Source organism: Cheilinus undulatus, linkage group 24 (genome assembly GCF_018320785.1).
Source record: "Cheilinus undulatus linkage group 24, ASM1832078v1, whole genome shotgun sequence".
NCBI lineage: Eukaryota > Metazoa > Chordata > Actinopteri > Labriformes > Labridae > Cheilinus > Cheilinus undulatus.
This window is the reverse complement of record NC_054888.1, coordinates 17616501-17639696: the sequence shown is the minus strand read 5'-3', so window position 1 is coordinate 17639696 and position 23196 is coordinate 17616501. Positions and strand designations below refer to the sequence as shown.

At 38.8% G+C, this 23196-nt stretch overlaps 2 protein-coding genes across 2 annotated transcripts; one reads left to right on the top strand and one right to left on the bottom strand.

Annotated features, from left to right (window-relative positions):
* The first annotated feature begins 481 nt into the window (after nucleotides 1–481).
* LOC121505972 (neuronal acetylcholine receptor subunit alpha-2-like) lies at nucleotides 482–11496 on the top strand. The gene is made up of 8 exons (XM_041781430.1): nucleotides 482–539; nucleotides 3051–3202; nucleotides 3915–3959; nucleotides 4047–4156; nucleotides 6615–6834; nucleotides 6982–7469; nucleotides 10840–11290; nucleotides 11371–11496. The coding sequence occupies exons 1-8, from the start codon at nucleotides 482–484 to the stop codon at nucleotides 11494–11496; spliced, it is 1650 nt and encodes a 549-aa protein (XP_041637364.1).
* A 4212-nt stretch (nucleotides 11497–15708) lies between these two features.
* Nucleotides 15709–21261, bottom strand: zgc:113142 (uncharacterized protein LOC503524 homolog). The gene is made up of 4 exons (XM_041782318.1): nucleotides 20910–21261; nucleotides 18304–18456; nucleotides 18086–18219; nucleotides 15709–16074 (listed from the first exon to the last, which is right to left on the bottom strand). The coding sequence occupies exons 1-4, from the start codon at nucleotides 21259–21261 to the stop codon at nucleotides 15709–15711; spliced, it is 1005 nt and encodes a 334-aa protein (XP_041638252.1).
* Nucleotides 21262–23196: the final 1935 nt, after the last annotated feature.

Here is a 23196-nt window from a genome sequence, read left to right as displayed (position 1 = left end):
CTGAAATAAAAAATAATAGATAAATTGCATAGAATCACACGGACAAGTTTTTTCTGTAAATATCATGTTTTTAATACAAATTAGTTAATGTATCGTTTTCGTCGCCACCGTTTCTTTCTTTCCGAGGCCTCGAAAAAATGAGCGGAGTGGGACCTCTTACTGTTTTCCTTCTGTCATGCACGGTTCGCACCACCACCGAAGAAGAACTCTTCTACTACTTCTGCCTCGAATCTTGTTTGAATTCACTGAGTAGCGCCACCCAGTGGCGATAGCAGGAACTACAGCTCACACCAACACCTACCTTATGATGAAGTCTGATGAAGAGGCTGAGGGTGATCACAGACTGAGGGAGATCTAAGCAGCTGTTTGAGCAAAAACTACGAACTGAGACTGATTACAGAGATGGAAAAACTACAGTCAACTCTTCTTAAGACACACTAAGATTCTTTTACGAACCTGAAGTTTGCTTTTAATATTTTAAATGGAGAAGAAAAGGGATTTAACATCGCTTTATTGCGCCTGGATCGTCATTAATTTCGGTGAGTAAGACCGTGAAATTGGATTTTTTTTTCCCTTAACTTGGTTACGAAATAAACTTTGAGTCACAAAACACTTTTTAAAAATACTGGAAGTAAATTCAACATAGTATCAAAACCCTTGAATGGTATTTAAACATTTATGTAAAACAACACAAGGTTGTTTTGTGATTTAATATTGATTTCTTTTCTACATTTCTCGGTAAAAAATTACCTTCTGTAGCACTTTGTAAGAAGTCATAAATCCATCCAAGGTTGATTTAAGCGTTTTACTGTCCTATAAAAGTTTTATAATCATAGGAGTTGATGTTCTGTGTATAAAATTTACAGTATTACTTTAAATAAGCAGCCTGTAGTGACAGAAACTGTTTATATTTCTCTTAAAGTCACACTGACACCTAATCATAAATTCTAGATTGATAAAGAATATTTAAATTGCATATTTTACATCGAATTTTCCCTTATAGGGACTGATTTTTTAAGATAGCATCATGAGGATTTGGCTTTCTTAAAATTCTTGATATTTCCAATGAAAATAGGTACTTAATTTGAGGAGTTTTACCAAATTAAAGACCCAGAACCAATTCAACATGGAATCTGGATTTATGGAAAGAAAAATACATAAGAAGTGCACTAAATGGAACAAGGTTTACTCTTTTAGATATAGAACAATATGGAACAAAAGCACAAAAAGACAACTTAGACCTGTGTGAGGGTTGTTACATGTACATTTTATTATTCTACAACACATATATACCTCCAAGTTATACATTAATGCTTTAAAAGCCAGATAAATGTAAGCATTTACTGAAAGAAAGCTATGTTTCTTAAGCTTTAAATCATTGATAGGGATGTTTATCCATATTTCATGGATGATTAAATATTGCTGATGATCTTTAGTTACACAATGTTAATGGAAAGTTGATCAGAAATGACCTATGGGATAGTTTAATTTTAGAGGAACCAGTAAAAATGCTGCATTTCATGCTCAAACTTTACAATAGTCTAAATAATCATTCGACACCTGTCATTAAAACTGTTAGAAAATCATTTTTATAATTTGAAATACTACAATTGCCTTCTTCCAAAGCTGGAGCTTAAGAAGTGCATTGAAAAGAAAGAGAAACATATAAAACTTGATTTTTCAGCAACATTATAAAGAGATAAACATGATCAATTCTGTCTGGCTGACTTTAAAACAGAATAATTTGTGGTAAATAAGGCAGAGATCATAAACAAAGAGTCTGCGTTGCTATATCCTGCCACAACCTTCCTCATAATCCCAAAAACATGTTATCTGTGTCTCTTCCCCTGGCACATCCCTACCTGAAACATCATTCTGTGCTCTAAAAATAGCCAAATATAATCACAAGAACTGGCATCCCGCACATTTGTGCACTTGGCTCGCCATTTCTTGCACCGGCTAATCCTAAATTGCTCGCCGGTGATGCCAGATTGCTTGCCAAAGTTCAGAGAAAAGAAAGAAAACGAAAAAAATGTGTGACTGCTGCTTCTGGAGTGAGCAGAAAAAGAAGAAGATGATATTTCAACACGTGCAGCCTCCACCTGCGAGACAAATCAAATCACTGCTGACACAAAAGGTCGCACGGCGGAGATTAGAGAGGTTTATTTCAAGCATGAAATTATGACTGATGACTGCTGGGGAAAACTTGGCTAAGTGTTGCTCGATTATCTCCAACAGTTCTGCTGTGTAACATGGAATTAAAATAGAATCAGCTGTAGATCTCTGGATAAATCTGTGACATTTTATGAACAATAAAGTTCAGGTAATTACCTTTTTCCAGGGAGAGGATACAGCATTTCTCTCTCACTCTTTCTCACTCTAGCAGCGATGAAGGAATGTGAGGAGGAAAAGTCCTTGAAAACAATTAAGAAGCAGCATAATGTGAACAAATATGAGTAAAGTGAATAGCAGCAAAAAGAGTGAAAATACAAGTCTGAGTCATGATTATCCTTGCTAAAGTACCCATGATTCCTGATGTGATCAAAATAGCATCAAAATAACATTTCAAAATAAGTCTACCTTCTGTGTTTGAACAAACAAATCTAAAAACATAATAATCTGTCCTCACCAGTGTTGGAGAAGACATAAATCATAGTTATTCCCTGAATATTCAAGACTTTAAATTATTTTAAAATATGTAAATACGGGACTTTACTGCCTAAAACCACTGTATTATTTTAGATAGGAATTTACAACCTTGCATGTACAGTGCATCGGAAAGTAATCTTCATTTATTTTGTTTTTCTTATGTTGCAGCCTGATGCTACAGTAGAAAAAAATCTTCTTTATTCTCAATAATCTACACTCAGTAACCCATCAAAACAAGGTGAAAAGAGAATTTAGAAAATTTTTGCAAAATAATTAAAAATAAAAAAGTGAAGGGGGTCTGAATACGTACTGAATGCACTGTACATGTTGTTAAGAGAAGAATGAATTGTCTTGCTTTTCTAACTTTGTGACATCCTCTGCAGCGTCTCTCTGTGCGTCAGCTCTCTCTGATGACTGGACTCATCTCCACACTGAGGACGATCTCTTCAGGAGTTTGTTCGGAGGTTATAGTAAGTGGACGCGTCCGGCGAGGAACGTCACCGATGTGGTCATCGTGAAGTTCGGCCTCTCCATCGCTCAGCTCATAGACGTGGTGGGAACAGAAACACACTTTTAGACACAAAGGAAGGCTTTTGACATGATTGATACTATTAAGAACTTTCTAAATATATATCTTTCTCATTGTTATCATATAAAAAGTCTGATAATAATTCTATACATAAGTTTTCCTTAGTGTGCAGCATCATCTGCGGTAATATTCAGGAAAAAGTCTGATATTTGTTTGTATTTGTGGTTTCAGAAAGGAACTTTTGTTCTAGCAGATTTTATCTACAAAGCCTGGGAGAAAATTTTTGTGTATGACATAAATAAAAACAATCAATTAATATATTTCTAGAGATTTGAACAGAAGATTTTGAAAGAAAAAAATCACATAAAAAATAAATAAATAAACACCAAGGCTGCTTAAATTTCCTAAAGTACGTCTTGTACATTTCTGTCTTTCACCTCCAAGAATTTTAACGTTTTTAATTGCAAATTTAAGACCTTATGATCTTTGATAATCTCTGATTTTTCCTCTCCTTAAATTATTACTTAAGCTTCATGAAATATGTAGCTCCTTTCCTCATAAGTCTGGGTGTGAAAACACAGAGGTCTTAGTTTTATTCTCTGAATATGAAGCCCCTCAAATGGCGGAAATATTTTCCATCTCCTTCTCAATCTCCCATGCATGGATAAAATCATGCCAAATATGTGTACTTATACATGCCACTCATGACGGCTGCTTGTTTTTGGCTCTTAAACAGGATGAAAAAAATCAGATGATGACGACAAACGTTTGGCTGAAACAGGTTGGATCAAGCAGATTGATTTGAGGAATCAAAGACAGTTTAAACAACATTTACCCGTCTTAAAAAAACCTCTGCCTGTGTTCACAGGAGTGGACGGACTACAAGCTGCAGTGGACTCCCTCAGACTTCGACAACGTGACGTCCATCAGAGTCCCCTCTGAGCTCATCTGGGTGCCTGATATCGTCCTCTACAACAAGTAAGATGAGCAATAAAATACCTAGAAAGTGCTGTTTGCAGAAATATTATGTATGTTGAGACTAAAGAAAAGGATTTCTCTATAGATCAGGAGTTTGAGGGGAAGTTTAGAGATGCAAACGTGGAAAATAAAGTGTCTACCTACACTCACTTTTTCACTTAGTAATGCAAATATCAGATCGGCCAATCACATGGCAGCAACCAACACATTTATGCATGCATACATGGTCAAAGTGATTCAGAATCATAGCACTGCAGATTAAGGCTTCAATATTGACCTTTAAAGAGCTAATTATGCAACAACTTCATGCAGAGTATGTGCATCTCCTTCTATGAAGTGTATCAGAGGTTTATTGTAATTTTCCGGCTGCTCAGAAAAGCACCAAGGATAAAACTCCGGCACTGAAACGAACACGACTTTGGATTTCTGCAGGTGGAGCGAGAAATTATCTGTAGTGATCAATTACCTGCTTGATCTGTAACAACGTGAAGAGCGTGTGAGGAGGGGGAAGGTCAAGCAGCGTGATAATATCAGAGTATTTCTGCAGATTTCTGCATACTGATGTGTGATAAATGTAAATTACCCCGCTGAATAAATGACCCTGATTCCAGCGGTGTTGCATCACACAGTTTTAGTCTGGTTTCCTCCCCGCAGGGCCAAGAAGAAGAATTAAATCTGAAATTTGTCTGGAAGGAGATGAAACTTCCTCCTCCCTCAGCACTTGTTTAAATAAAGTTGCATCACGGGAACCGTGTGGGTAAAATCCAGTGATTAATTATTAATGGCTGCCTGTGAGAATTAGAAATAGCTGGAGGTTTATTGTTTCACCTCTGGAGTTTAAGACTAAATGAGATGGAAACTTTGGAGCCTTTTGAACAGAGAAAAGAAAAAAAAAATCTTTTTATCTTCATGCTACCTTGATTGTCCTTTTTATCCATCCTTTACTTCTTACCTTTTGTGACTAAATGAGTCTACCTTTATCTTCTTTTTATTCACAAAACAGACAGAGAGTCATACAAATACAACAAATAAAAAATGCCAAGTTATAAAGAAAACAATATATAAAGATTATTTGAAAATAATGTGGATATTCCTCTAAACAGTGAAGCCACAGACCATGGTTGAACAGCTGGTCTGACGTGAACCCCAAAGAGAATCTCTGGAGAAATATCAAGAGAAATTGAAAGAGATATTTTAAGACAGTGGGTTTGTGATTTTTGTGAGCTGTAAGCTGTAATCATCAAAATTAAAATAAAAAAAGTCAAAAAATATTTCACTTTGTATGAGATGAATCAAAAATATACATGAAAGTTTAACTTTTTGAATTAAATCACAGCAAAAAAAAAAAAAAAAAAAAAAAATCCACAATTTTTCTAATTTATGCTGGTTTAAGTTACAATTTTTATGTTTAATTTTGCCAATAATTTAAGGTTTAACTCTCAAAAAATTCTAAAAAAATAAAACTTAATATGAAGTCAAAAACATCAAGAACTTAAAAAAAAATATATATTTTCCAAATGTTTTATTCAGGGTTTTTTTTCTTGAAATGTTCCTGAATTGTGTTCTTGTGATGTTTTTCCTGGAGTGGCCACCTTAATCACTTAATCAACAAATGTTTTCTTAGTGAAAATAACTTCCCACTATAAAGAAATATTTTTTTGTTCTGTACGGTAAGATCACTCTATCGTCATTATATGCAGACAAAATTTTAAGTGAAACTACTTCCTGTTCAAAGACAAGGCTGAGCTTTTAAACTTATCAGGTCCCACTAATTAAATACAAAAGGCAGAGAAACTAAAAATGCATTCCAAACTAAAGCGTGAGTCTCAGGGGGTTAAAGGTCACATATTTTACCCATTTAAGACAAGTTTATATTGGTCTCAAAGGTCCCCAAAACATACCTGTGAAGTTTGTTGCTGAATAAACACTTCAGTATTAAACTTTTGTTTGTCTAAAAATCCCCTTTTTTCCAGCCCTGCTCAGAATGAGCTGTTTCTGTCTGTCTGACTCCGCCCCTCTCAGGAAAAGGATGTGGCTTAATGGACGTGACTCTCCTGATCCTCCTCTCTGCTGGCAGCTAAGGGGAGGATCAGGAGAGGAAGGCGGAACTTTCTTCCAAGCAGGGAGGGCCAACCAAACCTGGGGGCGGAGCTAACTCACCACATGACATCATGAGGGGAAAATCTTAGTATGGCTTGTTTCAGCACACATTTTCTGACTCTTGGGGGATTGTGGACAGGCCAGGGGTGCATATTTTTGTTAGAAAAGTCCAAAAAAGTGTATTTTGCACAATACATGATCTTAAATAAAATCTCAGATCTTCATATTATTCGAGAACTAAATTTGAAAACTGATCCTTAAATCTCTTCTTATTCTTTATCTTCTCTGAGATTTTTAGGCCACTTCCCAGTCTCATTGTCCTGTTACTTTAGCCCTAACCCCATCCTTCCCTCCCCAGTGCAGACGGGGAGTTCGCCGTCACCCACATGACCAAAGCCCACCTGTTCCACACTGGTCGAGTCCGCTGGGTCCCCCCGGCCATCTACAAATCCTCATGCTCCATCGACGTCACCTTCTTCCCGTTTGATCAGCAGAGCTGCAAGATGAAGTTTGGATCATGGACTTACGACCGCGCCAAGATCGACCTGGAGCCGATAGAAGACACGGTGGACCTGAAGGTGAAAACAAAGAAAAGGCATTCAATTTCAAGAATGGCTGCCATACTTCTAAAAACTGCTGTAACTAACCTTTGAAACCAGCAGGAAAGACTAAAGTTGTGATTTTTCAGCTGTGATCAGCTAACATGGATCAAATCTGATTTTCAGGATTACTGGGAGAGCGGAGAGTGGGCAATCGTCAACGCCGTAGGAACCTACAACACCAAAAAATATGACTGCTGCCACGAGATCTACCCGGACATCACCTACTACTTCGTCATCCGCCGCCTCCCGCTCTTCTACACCATCAACCTCATCATCCCGTGCCTCCTCATCTCCTGCCTCACCGTCCTCGTCTTCTACCTGCCGTCAGACTGCGGCGAGAAGATCACGCTGTGCATCTCCGTGCTGCTGTCGCTCACTGTCTTCCTGCTGCTCATCACGGAGATCATCCCGTCCACATCGCTGGTCATCCCGCTCATTGGCGAGTACCTGCTCTTCACCATGATCTTCGTCACGCTGTCCATCGTCATCACCGTGTTTGTGCTCAACGTGCACCACCGCTCGTCAGCCACTCACAGGATGCCGCGGTGGGTCCGGAAGCTTTTCCTGACTGCGGTGCCTCGGTGGTTGTGCATGAAGCGTCCAGTTCACAGGTCAGAAAGATGACAAAACAAGGGAGGCGGCCATGTTTGAGGGGTGTAAACAACAAAGAAAGAGCTGTGTCTGAACTGCTTATTCAGCAACACTCACTAGGTCATTGTAGCTTCAACATATATGACAGAATATTTACCTTATTCATATCTGTAGACATTTTTAAGGGTTTAAATGTCAACCTAAAACCCCAAAATTTACTTCACAGAAAGAAAAAGGAAGTGACTTAAGATATGAATCAAATTTCTTCCTCTTATTTTAGCCATCAAACTCAAAATGATGGATATTTCATGCATGCAATGATGTCCTTTACAGATTTTTTTTTCTTTTTTTGTTATTTACATGCTTGAAGCATTGCCACTTCCCTTATATTTACAGCTGATTGGTTGTTTTCTATTTAAGCTACCGGAGGCTGACAAACATCCAATGTTTTGATGATCACCCTGCTCTGCATGTTTATTTATGTTATAATTAAAGCTGCATTTACAGTATTTTGGCCACTTGGGGGAAGCAGAAACTAGATTTAAATGTAAAACGACTACCTCTAATTTTAGAGGTTGAACTTGGCATTGATAGGATGGTGTTTCCACACATCCAACAGCTTCATAGCATTATCATCATTCTCTCTGTTGGCTCAGTTGTTGGTCTCCACCAACCCATAAAAGGAGATTTTTGGCCCTTATAAGCTTCTTAGTACTTTAAGCAGATGGAAACTAACAGAGGAGCTGAGCAGTCAGAGCACATTTGGTTTACAGTGCTTCAGTAAATTTTATAAAAATAATCAAGAGTGGTGTGTGAATAAGCAGGTAATTTACAAGATGGATAACCAAAAAAATACGCTGAAAGACTTAAAACTCTTTATTAGCTAGAGCAGGGGTTCTCAACCTTTTCTGTGACCCCCAGAATAGAGGTGCCAGAGACCGGGAACCCCCACTGTACCTGAAGGTGGTTGAACACAGCCATGTACATTCAAGAATAGTCATGTGCAGACAAGGCTGTCCATAAGGGGGGATAAAGGGGAGAGCTTTCTGGGACCCAGCCAAACTGGGGGCCCATGGAGATCAGCAAAATCATGGTTTATTGTAAAGTTAAGATGTCATATCCATATTTTATATTCAACCTGAAATAATAACCACTCTTATCAGTGAAACAAATCTCTTTTTAAAATCATTTGTGTAGAATATAGCATTCTTAAAAATGTCAATCTGTTTTATTTTAAAAAAGAATTAAAATAGTTGGCAAAAAATAGCCCAAAATAGGCAAAATGGGTTACAGTGGCAAATATGGACATAAATAGTGGTAAAAGGGAATTAAAAAGTGGCTAAAAAGGCTTTAGATTGACAAAAATGGGTGGAAACTGGTGAAATGGGAAGAAAAATTGATATAAACTGGCAAAATAGTGCTAACTGAAAGAAAAAAAAATGCAGATATTGGCAGAAATTAGTCAAACTGGCAAAAATTGGTGTATCAGGTAGTGAAATGTGGTTAAAATGTGAAAAAATGGGCATTAAAAAGCAGTAAAATGGGGTTAATAGTGGCAATTATAAGTCAACAGAGGTAACATGTGGCTTATGTGGCAAGAACTAGTTTAGAAGTGGAAAAAACACACAGAAAAAGTGACAGAAAAGGTTTAAAATGGCAAAATTAAGTGTCAAATGGCAAAAATGTGTTAAAACTGTTGGGAAAAAATGATGAAAACTGGTTAAAATTCGGCAAAATTGGTGTGAAGTGGCAACAGTGGAATTCAAAAAATATTTTAACTTTTTTTTAGGGAGTCTGGAGACCCCAAGGTTGAGAACCACTGAGCAAGAGGAATCATTCTGTTTCCAGATACTTGTCTAGTCATCTTGTCTAGTTTTCTAGTGAGGACTTCCCTCAATCAAAGAAGCATGATTCACAGCAATCATGTGCATTTATACCATGGTCTTGGTGAGTACTCAACTCTGATTGGCTGGTGTCCATTAACTTTTCAAGTAGTTCCCGTCAAAAATCGTTACTCTTCCAAATTAGCGTGCCCCAGCTGTTAGATGAGAGAAGTAACGATAGCAATGTGAAGCAGTTATATTCTCTGAGGACTCAAATTAAATACAACAATAAACATTTTCAGAATTTCATATATTTGGTGAACAGGGCGACTTTGATGACTGGGATTACACTTCCCTGGTAAATGGACACCTAGTTAGGCTCCACCCACTAAAAACTCCATGTCCTCTATAGGAAATATGTAAAACAAATATTACAGTCAGGAGTTTGTCTTTAGCAGAAGCAAAAATGAAACTATTGTGTTGGATTTTTGAGAGACAGTATGACAGTGTGCTAGCTTTGCACATAGGCTGCTTGATTCAGTTGTAGATATTTACCACACTGTGAATCAGCCATGCTACTCTACATTATGTAATGTATTTATATATCCAAGTGAAAAGCTTAAAGCATAGTTGGCTAAAACAAGTAAACTAAAAAATTTCAAGAGTGCGGACACGAGACGTGCTACGTTGCTGGCAGGCTAAAGTTTTCACTTACTCATTGCCATGCAATATACATGGGGTGCAGATAGCGTAGTGACAACCTCGCACCCCATTCATGCAGATGTCCCAGGTTCAAGTCTGGTCTGTGACTCCTTTCCCACATCATTTCCTGCTTTCTTTAAATCATTTCTGTCTCTATCCACTGCCCCCCACCCCGATGAATAAAGGCATAAAAAATCCATTAAATAAATAAAAAGCCAGTTGCATATGTTAAGGCATGTGGAGCACCAAGGATTCATCATGGGGCTAGATGTCCCACGACCTGTGGGTGGACAGGGAGAGCCAGAGTCAGGCTCCACACATGCTGACACACTTATGTTACTCAGCAGCCAAGGTCAAGCTCGACAGCATCTCTTTTGTCTGGGCCTTTTCCCCCTTGGTGATACACCCAGAGACCACTGGGGGTTTCAGGCTCTTGGGACATCCACAGCATAACTGGGTGCTTGTGGCAACCCTACTACTGCTTACTCACCACATCCACCCCTAACTCTACCCTAAAGGTGTTAACTTTGTTATTTTTTTTAGCAGATTATTACCCATGCCGCTGGTGATATGCAAGGACATCCAGAGCATGACCTGGGTTGTGTCAAACATGCCTAAAAGTTCTGCACAGTACTGTATATATTAAACACAAACAAACAACTACTGGCAAAAAACAGACATTATTAGTCTTTCTCAATGGCTGCAGGTAATGTCTACAGTTTTCTATCCATCTGTAACACTACCTTTCATTGGACGCTAGAAGGTGTCATCAGTGTATGTATGGATCCACAGACACCATTCACATATGTTAATTGGAACTTTCATATCAGTTTAATGTCAATATTCTGCTCACTTTCTGCCTCAGGCGGCGTCTCCTCGCGGATAAACTCCCCCTTCGGACCTCAGGACGCTCCCGCTTCACCTCCACGTGGATCACTCAGGAGTCAGACATCGATCTTCATGGTTACGAGAATGAAAACTTCTGCCACAGCAGCCACCGGTTGGACATCCTAGACACAGGAGATAAAATCAAATACTGTGATCTTCACAGCTACAAAAACACGGATCATTTCAGGTTGAAGATAGCAAGTCGACAGAGGATTTCTTCCCTCTCGCCTCCATCCACTCGATGTCTCAGTTACACCATCCTCCCACAGAGACAGTCCACCTTCAGCTTGGACTGGGACAGCCCTCCTGTGGAGCAGGGGACAATCCAGAGCACACCGGCCACTGTTCTGTCTCCTGCGGTGGTTTCAGCCTTAGAGGGGGTCACCTACATCGCTGAGCATCTTAGAGCTGAGGACGCAGACTTCTCAGTGAGTACCAGCCTTTAATATCACCATACCTCATGAAATTTATCTGCAGGTACTAACACCTTTACTTCCTGTTATTGTAGGTGAAAGAGGATTGGAAGTACGTGGCAATGGTGGTTGACCGGATCTTCCTCTGGATGTTTATCATCGTGTGTCTGCTCGGGACAATCGGACTCTTTCTGCCCCCGTGGCTCTCTGGGATGTTTTAGGGAACAAATGGAAAATCTCGGGAATAAATACATCAGTTAAATAATTTGAACACATTTTTAAGGTTGACTTGCATGTTTGTAGAAGGAGAAAGACACAGTACAACTTGTTTTACTTATGAAATTGTATCATTAATTACATGGCACATGTACTTTTGCTAACAACGTACTGCTTGATGAATGCAACAAATAATCACAAGTTACCAAAAATGTAGCATTATACTGTTTTGATTGCATAACTTTAAAGCCTTTTATAACCCAACTATTACTGTGAATGTTTGTTGTTTACAGGCAAATATAGTTTTTCTGTGAATGAAGAGACAAAGACTATGCCTTTTTATGACTCTTGCATGCTAAAAAGGAATATTGATGCCAATTAGTAAAATCGCTTCGAGACAAACAGGAGGTAAAAACACAGAAGCGTCCTTTAAGACTTTTTATGGAAAGGGAAGCAGAATCTGATGTAACTTGTTTATGGTTAAATGGGAAATGCTGACAAGAAAAACAAACAGGAGAAAACTACATTTTAGGCTGTACAGGGGCACAACATGACATCAAGTTATTAAGGAAACAGAGAAGAGGAGAGAGAAATGAGGTAGATAAGTAATGAAGATGATGAAAGAGTCTTAATTAAGCTCCAGATTTTTCTAATTTCACCCAATGAAAGTAGCTGTCAGTCTGGTTTCTCTGCCTTCCCTTTGACTTTCAGGCCTTCTCCAGGATTGTCAATATGATATATTTGTGCATCCATTCTGAGCTGCACTTTAAAGTAATAGATAATTTTATTTTAAGGCTAATGTTCCTATTCTTCTGGCAGGTCTACTCAGGAAGTAAAACATTACATTACTATTCAATAAGATGCTCTGCTCAGCTCTTAGGTGCATGTTTGGACTTTTTTTGAACTTTTAAATTGACAGTTTTGATTCATACTTAGCATGCTTGATTGACACTCAGTCAAACAGTGCCAATTAAATGATATTAACTTGTTTAAAAATTGACCCAATGCTTAGCACTGCCCTCCACTGTCAACATCCGGCTCATAGATCTTCATAGAAAATCATTAGCCTCTTACATCCCAGTGTCCTCACATGAGGGCATCCCTGCACCATTACAGGGTGGGGAGAGTGTCTTCTCCCCAAGTGAAGGAGTTCAAGTACCTCGGGGTCTTGTTCATGAGTGAGGGTAAAGATTGACAGGTGTATCAATGCATCATCTGCGGTATTGCAGACATTGTACTGCACCGTCATGGTGAAGAGGGAGCTGAGCCGAAAGGCAAAGTTCTCAATTTTATGGTTGATCTTCATCCCAACCCTCATCTTTAGTCATGAGCTCGAGGTAATGTCCGAAAGAATAATATTGCAAGTTCAAACGATCGAAATGAGATTCCTCAGCCTTAGGGACAGGGTGAGGAGCTCGAACATCCAGGAGAAAGGATCTGGAAGCAGAGCTGCTGCTCCTTTGTGTCAAAAGGAGCCAGTTGAGGGGGTTTGGGTATCTCGTCAGGATGCCTCCTGGTCGCCTCCCTTGGAGGTCTTCCAGGCACGTCCCGGCAACACCTCGGAATACCCCAGGAGGAGCTGGAAAATGTTGCTGGGGAGAGAGGTGTCTGGGTTGACTTGCTTAGCCTGCTGTCACTGCAACCCAACCCTGGATAAGCAGAAGAAAATGGATGGATGGATGGATGCACCATTGCAATTAATTTTTCTCAACTTTGACCTGTTAGCCTCATTTGTGGACACTGTCTGCCGGTAGAGTCAAGATGGCCTTACCACATAACTGGTCAAGTTACAAAAAGTCTTCAAATTTTATGATGCAAACTTGTTTTCTTTTGTTAAGTAATGTTTGCTGTTTGATATGGCATTCATATTTGACAAGTTCTTATTAAAAGTAACGAGCTGCTTAAGAGTTAGTCCTCATATGAGGACAGTGGGACTTTTTATTGGAGTAAAAAGTAGTACGGCTCGGGAGAAGTTTTTTTATCAGCAAGACAATGACCAAAGAATGCAGCAGAAGCTACACAAAAAATGGTTTAAAGACATAAAGGTGAATGTTCTGGAGTTGCTGAGTTAAAGCCCAGAGCTCAATCCAATCAAGAATTTGTGTCTTGACTTCAAAGGGGCGGTTCCTGTGGACCTGACAGAGCTTGAGTAGTTCTGCAAAGAAGTGTAAAATTGCAGTGTCTAGACGTGAATCTTGATTGAAACCAAGGGGTTGAATATTTTTATAGGCGCTGTATTTAAGCTTTCTAAGCATACTATTGTGTGGCACTCTATGAATGCCACTCAGAGATTTTATAAGCAGTTTCTAGTTAAACAGTTGCAGTGTTTAGATAATGGTTCTTGGCTTTCCAAGAAGCAAATCAATTCTTAGAAGGGGAAAACCTCTTTTTCCCTATCTAACCTTAACTAATCACAAATTTCACTTTTTAAAAACATGACCAACTAACAGCTTTAATTTGAGCATTACTGGGGCAACTGGCCCAGAAGCAAATCTGCAACTTTAACCCAAGGATTTAACGACATATTTATCTAAATGACGATGTTGTGTAAGAGTTTAAATTCAAGTAGCTTCCGATTGGTTCCATCCTCTGACACATCCACTGAATTCCAGAAAAAAAGAACACTAAAGCCTGATTCACACTGTCTCAGGGAAAAGTGAGTTAGAAACCTAGAAACTGAAAACATTGAGCACTTTTTAGTTAAATTTGCCACTTGTCTTGTAGCCTTTGGCCATGTTGGCCACTATGGTGTCACTGATTCTAATAGGCCAACGTTGAAGATCATGAGAAAGGGAACAATGGACCAAATGGACGTATGAAAGGTCCAACTCCATTATTATCAAGAAAAATCCAAAGATGCAGCACACATCACCATCTTATTTACTTATTTTAAATATGGTGCCAACTGCCCCTGGGTTTGTGTAACTTCAGTGCACAAATAAAGCCTTGTGAGTTTGTACTTCTTGGGAAGTTCCTATCAGGAAATACCCAGGACTGTTTGGTGTTAGGCATCCCATGTTTGACACTGCCCTCCTCAAGTTTCCATTCATAAAAGCACACTCAACAGAAGCTTCATTTATGAATACAGACACATAAAGACAACATTTTTTTCAGATCCATGACAACCCACTAGTTGACGTGCTACAAAGAAAACTTGTTTTTTTGCCCTTCTGGCCCTTGTTTTTCTGGCCAAGCCTCATTTAAATCAGATTTATTAAATTGAAATCAAAATTTGCCATCATATTTGTACAACCAAGACACTGAGAGCAATTTTTGGTTTGTTCAAACACTAAATACAAGGTTCTTCTATTTTGTTGACGTGTTTGGAAAAAATTAATGATAGTTTGACTTTTACTAAGGTTAAAAATCTAGTTCTATAACAACCCCAGTAGAGTGTGAATGCATGTTTGTTCATTTTATGTGGGTTTATTTATGTAAAAATGCCAAAATCACGTTACGATAAAAATTTTAATCTTTATTGAAAGAGAAAGACAGGTTACAATGCATAATTCATGAAAACACAATAAAAAACAATTTACACAAATGCTATTTCAATATATATATTTTATAAGTAGTATGATTAACATGACATGAAAAAGCAAAACTTCAGAAAAAGGCACATGCAAGTTTCTTTAAAGCTTCTCTTCCCTAACCTTGCAAAGCAGATGGATACACCCGTTTCCTTGTTTCTCGCTGGCAAATCCATCTTGTAAAGCTCCCATCTGAATCATCTGGGTCAGGTTAGAAAGTGACAGGACCAATCAGCGATGAGGGGCAGGACTTTCAGGTGTGGCGGGGTTGTGACATAAGCAAGCAGCAACAAGAGGCCGGTGCAATTATGGCGGAAGAGCTTAACGTGGATGCTGCTAAAGCTCAAGTTTTATCAGAACTTGGCAACATTTCTTCGTTAAAAGAAGAAAAAAGAACAGCAGTGAGTTGTTTTCTTTTCAAAAACGACAAAAGTTGTGTACTGACATGTCTATCGTTGCCATGGTTAGCGTTATTCCTCGGTAGCTGTGCACGCGCACCTCGGTCGCAGCTACGTCACGTGTTTTGTTGCTCTGATTGGTGCGTAAAGATGTGACAGACAGTATGTTCATCCAATCACACTCTGAGTTTTTTTCAAATCCTCTGCCCTTTCCCAAACGCTTAGTAGTGAAGGTTTTCCAGATGGATGTTTCAAACACATCCATCTGACGTGTCAGGTTAGCTCTTCCCTATTTGGCATAAAGCATTTGTTTTCTCTTTGTATACATGGAGCTGAGAGTAAAAACAGAATCAGTGACGATGGTGGGGAGGAAAGGGAAGAGCTTGAAGAAACACATATCCATCTGTGACACCAGCAGGTATCGGTATTTAGGCTTAGTCGATGTAACGGCATGCAGCATGGCGTCGATGACGAGGTCAGCATTTTTGAATCCGCCCTTACACGTGGACAGGAAGTACTCATTGGCGATCTTGATGTACTGCTGGTTGAACCGCTGCTTCCGGTCGTCGTCTAATTTCTCCCAGATGTCGTGGGCTGTTTTCATCTTCACGATATTGGTGGCTTGGCCGAAATTACCAGGCTGGATGATGCTGACCTGGAAGACCAAGGAAATGGTGATACAGGCTGCGTCATTCATTCTATACTCAAACTTTTAGTTTTTATAAATCAAAGCAAACATGGAGGATTGTTTTTTGTCACCCTCAAGTCTGTATGCTAGACTAAATGTTCTTTGATTAAGTGATGCCAAGTTATAAGCTTGTTAATCAGATTTAATAAATATCATTAAGTGAGTTCATCTTCAAAGGGCTACTAATCTAAACTACAACATGAGTTGTAGTTTTGATTAGTAGCCTTCCCATGAAAATTAACTCTGAATGGTTGCCGGTCAATCCCACTTCCTGTTCCACAATCTTCTGTGGTTGTTGGATGAAAATGAACGCCAAGTTTTACTTACTTTTACAAGGTTTACTGTTAAGTGAATACACCCTATGGAGTTCAGTTTTAAAGAGAAGACCCCTCAATTACATAAAAAAGGCAACACACGTGTTTACGGATGTCCAAGAGCCCGTGCATTTATGAATACCTGATGTTGGCATGGAAAAATCTGAGGTAATGTTGCAAAAAAGTGAAATTAAATCGACCATAAATGATTAATAAAATCAATAAATGTGTAAAATATCCAAGGGATTGAATACTTTTAAAGCCACTGTATTTAAGCTTTCTAAACAAGATGCGGTTAAAAAATACCAGAAGAAATTAAAGGGGCATTTTACTCCCTATGAATGCCACTCAGAGATTTTATAAGCAGTTTCTAGTTAAACAGTTACAGTGTTTAGATAATGGTTCTTGGCTTTCCAAGAAGTACAATTCTTAGAAGGGGAAAACCTCCTTTTCCCTATCTAAACTTACAACTTTTTCAAAACACATGACCAATTTCTTTTTTTTAAAAACATGACCTACTAAAAGCTTTAATTTGAGCATAACTGGGGGGTTACTGGTCCAGAAGCAAATCTGCAACTTAAACCCAAGGATTTCACAACATATTCATCTAAATGACGATGTTGTGTAAGAGTTTAAAAGTAGCTGTCGATTGGTTCCATCATCTGACACATCCACTGAATTCCAGAAAAAGTACCCTAAAGTCTTATTCACACTGTTTCAAGAAAAAATTGAGTTAGAAACCTAGAAACTGAAAAACATTGCACACTATTCAGTTGAATTTGCCGCTTGTCTTCTAGCCTTTGGCCATGTAATGTAAGGTGATTCGTTAAAGCAAAAGTTTTTCAATCAACTTAAACTTTAACAATGAAGTTTTTTTATCTGTTGATACCAGAAGTTCAATTATTTCCCAATACCACTACCTCAAATGGCCTTATCACTATTGTCAAGAATTTATTTTTTGTCATAATATGTATGCACTTTATCTTTAAAAGGCATTTAAGATCAGATTTTAAAATTGGAATTTAGTAATTTTGTGCTTAAATCAAGAAAATGTTGATTTGAATCCTGAAACCCTTTTTATGGGGGGGGGGTTTAGCTTAGCATACAGTTGAAGCACATCATTTATTACCTATTCTAGCATCTAAAAATTTGTACCAAGCATTTTTGGTTTCAACCCTGTAAGAAAGTTTTGACTCTTTAACCCCTAGTATTGTGATTAGTATTGATATGAAGTAAAAAGAAAAAAAAGTGTATTTTGAAAAATCATCCATAAATCCTAACCTAATTGCCCTTATATAGCTTTTTTCCATTCTTTTTAGGCCAAACTTTTCTCCTATACATATTCAAACTACTACTGATTTCTCTGGGAATAAAAGAATAGACAGAGATGCTAAGCAACGCAAATTGGGTGAAGGCAGTATCTTCATAAGCAAACCCTTTGCTGTAAGCAAAGAGGGACACTATCGTGACAAAGTATCAGTTAAAATTCTCCTTTACAGTCACTCATGTTGTTTTCAGTCTGGATAAATGCCATTAGCTGGAGCCAGAACAGCACTGAAATTTGGACTTCCCATTTACCTCCAGGCATCACATGAAATCTACCACAGACTTTCCAAAACATTATGCCTCACAGTGTTGGGGGATTGGGATGCATGTTATCATACCTTCACGCCAAAACTGGCCATTTCAACCCTCAAGCAATCTGCAAACGCCTCCAATCCCCTTTTTGACACACTGTACGCTCCCATGTTCAGGCAGTTGAAGAAGGCAAAGATGCTGGACATAAAAACCATCCGACCTACAGAGATCAAGAAACACGGAGATAATTCAACCCCAAACACCAAGGAGATGAGGAAAGTGGAAACTAGCTGTCTGATCTTACCTTTGGTGGCACGAACCAGAGGAAGGAATTCAATGGAGGTCCTGATGCAGCCGAAAAGGTTGATGTCAACCATTTTGTGAAAATCTTCAATGGTGCTCCATTCAATCTCGGCCCAGTCGGAAATCCCGGCATTGTTCACAACTGCCCACAAGCCTGAGGATGTAAAAAAAAACCCAGGTTGATTTGTTTAGATTCAGAACAAGAACAGAAAAAACATTTCAGTAACAAATAAGCAGCTTAAACCAGCAGGCGTGCAATGGCAGTCACATCATTTAGTTCTGAGCTGGTATAATCAATTTGTTTAAAGCAAAACTGTAAAATTTAGGTCTAAAGGATGCAATACGTTTTGATGTATAACTTAATTCATGTCCTAAAGATGATAATCTAATCTGTGGCTGGCAACACTCTAGCAATTGAGGGGCTGATTTGCATGACTTGATTCAAGGCTTATCAACACCAAGTACTTATCAGATGGTCATCAAGTGTGTGGTGTCAGTGTGATAGTTTTATTGTTACTGATGGAGTTGGAGCCTCCACATCTTACATTGTAGTGCATGGCAACATGGCAGCACAAAAAACAAAACTCTACAGTCTTCCCAGTCAGGATTTCAACTGTATTCTTTTACATATTTTTTGTTGTGGCTGCAAACAGAACGAATGTCAGGACAACTGACATTGACAGTCTCCCGTATTTGTTTGTCCTCTGAAGTCACGTTTAATCACGAGAGTTTCTGTGAGATCTCGGTGTTGCTATAAACAGCAGGTGTGTTGTCGGCCTGACTGAATCAATGAGCATGTGTGTTTGGGAGATAATAATGTCATAAATCAGTTGTTACCTTCTTAGGTTGATGCTCTTTGCGATATGAAAATCAACTTGAGTGTCGCTAAAAATTCCTCTGAATTTTTTACTCAAGAATCTCAAAAAAATGTTTTTTACTTCTGAATTAAAGCATTCTTGCTTGTTTGACATCTCTTTAGATGTTAACTACCAAGAGAAAAAAGTATCTTAGCCATAAAAAGGCAACAAGCTAAATTATTTTTAGAATCAAAATTATAAGAAAGGCTAAATATTTTTCACTTTCCGTTTAATTCAACTTGACTGACAAATACCCTCTACTTTAAAGAACTCCAAGTGTCAAATCAAGGACAAATTCAAAAATCATAGTTTAATTTTGAAACACAGAAGATTGTTAAACTACATAAGCACTATTTGCACAGGATTAGTATTACCTTGGGACCTCTGATGATTTGTAAATTACCCCGTGACATCAGTGTTAGCTACTTTGCATTTGCACTAAATAAGCTAAGTCTGTAATTTACTTGAATTGACTGACATTTTAGCAGGTAAACATGGACGTGCTGTTGCATGGTGTAACCCACACACACAGTGTTAACCAGAGTTTCCATTAGACATTAAGTGCAAAAGTAATTTTTTAAATCTTTGTTTTCTTTGTTTACATTTCTATAATCTGTCGAAAGCTCTCCATGATAAGTAAACTAGCGCAGTGGTTCTCGACTGGCAGGTTGGGACCCAAAAGTGGGTTGCGATGCTCTTTCCAGTGGGTCGTGAATGTGTAGCAGGAAAAAATATGGCATAAAGTCCGTATACAGAAGCCCTAAGTGGAGATAGAGTAAATTCATGTGTGTATATTTTAAGTTATCTTATGATGACACATTAAAGTACTGATCTTAAGATTTATACTAATTTATCTCCTTTTTTTGATAAAAAGGGTGAATTTCCCAAGAAAACAGTGACATTTCTTGAGAAATGTCCTGTCTCTTTGTTCTATTTTGAATCAAACCTGCAACATTTTTCACTAAGAAATTAATGTTGGTCGAAATTTAAAAATTGGTGTCATGATTCCCCTTATATGGTGGTGGGTGTCCTGATGCCTAACCAAGTGAGAAGCACGAAAGAAGTGAACAGGCTCCCTTTGCTCTCCAAATATGCATCAAGGTTGCATCTCTCCCCTGGGCAGGCTATAATGTGAATGAGCACAGAGGAAGTGAAAAATTTGAGCACTATAACATCTTTGCAGTCATTTTTACAGTGTTCTGCAGTTGGCTTCATTTTGGATCTTTATGCACCACCACAGCCCTCCTTGTGCAGATCAGCTGTTATATATGGATATAGCAAAACATTTAAAAACATAAATTGCATTATATTGTATGGCTTAACAGCACTGCCATAAGATCAGGACATGTAAAAAAAAAAGCTGTAGAAGGCAGAACCTGTGCATATTAAGAGAGCAGAGGTGTGCATGTACATTTGGACAGTAGAGTGTAAATGAACAACTTACACAAAGCCTAAATATATCAAAACTTTGTTGACCTCTATTTGTTTTTCAATCAGAAAAGATAGAGTAAAAGCCACACAGACAGAGGTCCCGTGAAAAGTGCATTAGGTTATCAATGTGACTCACAATTAAAAGACAACCTTTCAAAATAAAAGCCAGACTAATGACTGCAAAATGTGTTAAAAATAAGACATTCAGTTGCAAGAAGCTGCATTTGCCCTTCTAGTTGTAATTACAAAATAAAATGTGTGACATTTCCATTTAAACATTTTTTAGACCATATTGAATTTTTCCATGCCTCACTCTCACCTTTCTCTGGTAAGTTCTTCATCACAATCTTCTTTGCCTGCTGCACGTCTTCATCACTGGTGATGTCTAGTTTGAGGATTTTCAGATTTTTGGAGCTTGTGCTCAGCAGGATTTGAGCTCCTGCCCCCTCTGGACACAAACACCCGGCAAAGACCACAAACCCCTTCCGATCCAGACATCGAGCCAGCTGGTGGCCGAAGCCACTGTCACATCCCGTTATCAGCACCCCGTAGCCGTAACCGTCCAGCATGACGCTGGGCTGGCGGCATACCAGCTTGGAGAGGAGGAAGATCATGATGGCCGAGATGGAGAAGACGCCAATGATTTGGCCGATAAAGAAAATGTGATTCATTCTAGTGAAGCCTCCACTGACTGCTGCTGTCTGCAGACTGAGGGATGGTGCAGTCAACTGCTCATTTATGCTTGTTCACAGTAGAGTTCATTGTGAGGGCTGTTTGCTTTTCCCTTACATCTATTTGGGCTGATTTCACACAGTTTGTTCAGGTTCACATTTGACTGTAAAAAGCCCTTTCATACTTGTGTTTGTAATTTTCCATGGTTTAGCACTCTTCTGTTGAATTTATTCATAAAACAGATAAAACAGTATTCCAAGGATGTATCTCTGAGCCGCTAGTTCTTGGAAAAACCCGATAGTTAAAGTACCTCGTGTCACCTCTGTCTGATTCTATAAAACAGTCCTGGGTAATCACACTTGAGGTCAGAGTCTAAAGGGTTGGGTTTGTGATTGTTTTATTATTTGTCTGTGTTTTCAGGGACTGCAGAGGCAATATGCATGCAAGTGTGATGAACAACATCCTTTCAGCCGGAACACAGTTGTTGAATGCAGCCTTTTTGACTCATCCTCCTCCAACTCTTTAATAAGGCCAACTTTTAGTACTGTAGATACCTGGGACCCAAGGACTGAAAGGCTCTAGCTGTTTCTCAGAGTCCAGGACCCTACTGAGTCAGGTCCCTCTGAGGGGAGGCCAGAGTCCTCCCTGGCAACTCTTAAACATTTGGAACAGAAAAGCGAGTATGCGTAATTACATCATAGGAATGGCTGGGCCCACATATGTGGTGGTGGCAGGATTCAAAATGGAAGGGGCACTAACAACCACACATACAACTGTTACCCAGCGGTGTCTTATATGCTATCACATCATCATATAAACATAATATATATAATAATAATATGATTGTGTGATAATATTCACCATATAATATAATCATATTATACAGCACTACTTTTACTGCCAGCTTTAGTTTGATACCATCAAATAATGATGGTAGAAACAGGACATTTCTCGAAGACCTGGCTTCCTCCAAGTATTGCACAACTTATTTATTATTTTTAAGAGAATGAAAATGGTGAACATTGGATTGTGGGTAATTCCTGCGAGCGAAGGAAAATTCTCTGTTTGAGGGACTTAGTCCTTGGAACAAGTTTGAGGATCCTTGACTTTGGAACAGTCCTCCAATGGCAGTCAATGACATTATATACTTAAAAAAAAGAAGTCTGTTTGAGGATTCTTCCTTGGCTTTGAGAAACAGCATCTGACTTTCGTCCACATGCTCGGATACTGGGAATACCACACTGTCCACGCTCTCACCATTTACAGACACAGACTCGATGGCAACATCCAAGGTATCCCCTAATGCCTGGATCTTTGTTTTGGCCCTGGAGACATGCAATCTCAACATTTCAGCCTCCTCACCGAGCAGGTTAAGAGCCCCCACCAGGACATCTACAGTCTCTGTAAGGGTCACAGCATTATCAGCAAAGTCCAGATTGCCATATGGCACTCCACTATCATCTGCCTCAGTATCTATTCCATTGGTACTGAAGAGTGTGGGGGCTAAGACGCACCCCTGCCTCACCCAAGAATCAACTGGGAAGAAATCAGAGGTGGAGCCGCCACTATTTGAGTGCTCTTCGATGAAAGGCCTTTGCTTCAAGTTGAAATGTAATTAAAAAGAGTGAGTTAGACTTGTACAGCCATTATTTTGTGATACTTAGAGAGTAGACTCAAAAGTGCTGCGTGTTACTCAGGTGTATGTCTCTGAGAACTTAAATGAGCTCACTGTAATAGACAGGGACTGAACTAATTTGAATGCTCTGAAATCCATGATCTGATATTTCTGTAATAGTCTGTAACTGTGAAGATCAGTTAAATACCATTGCCATAGACCAAGGGTCAAACTCTGGTGTTGAAAGATGAGGCCAGTGCAATGGTGCAAAACAAAATTCCTCAAGAGTTCACTTGTCTGGCAGCAAAAACCAAGGAAG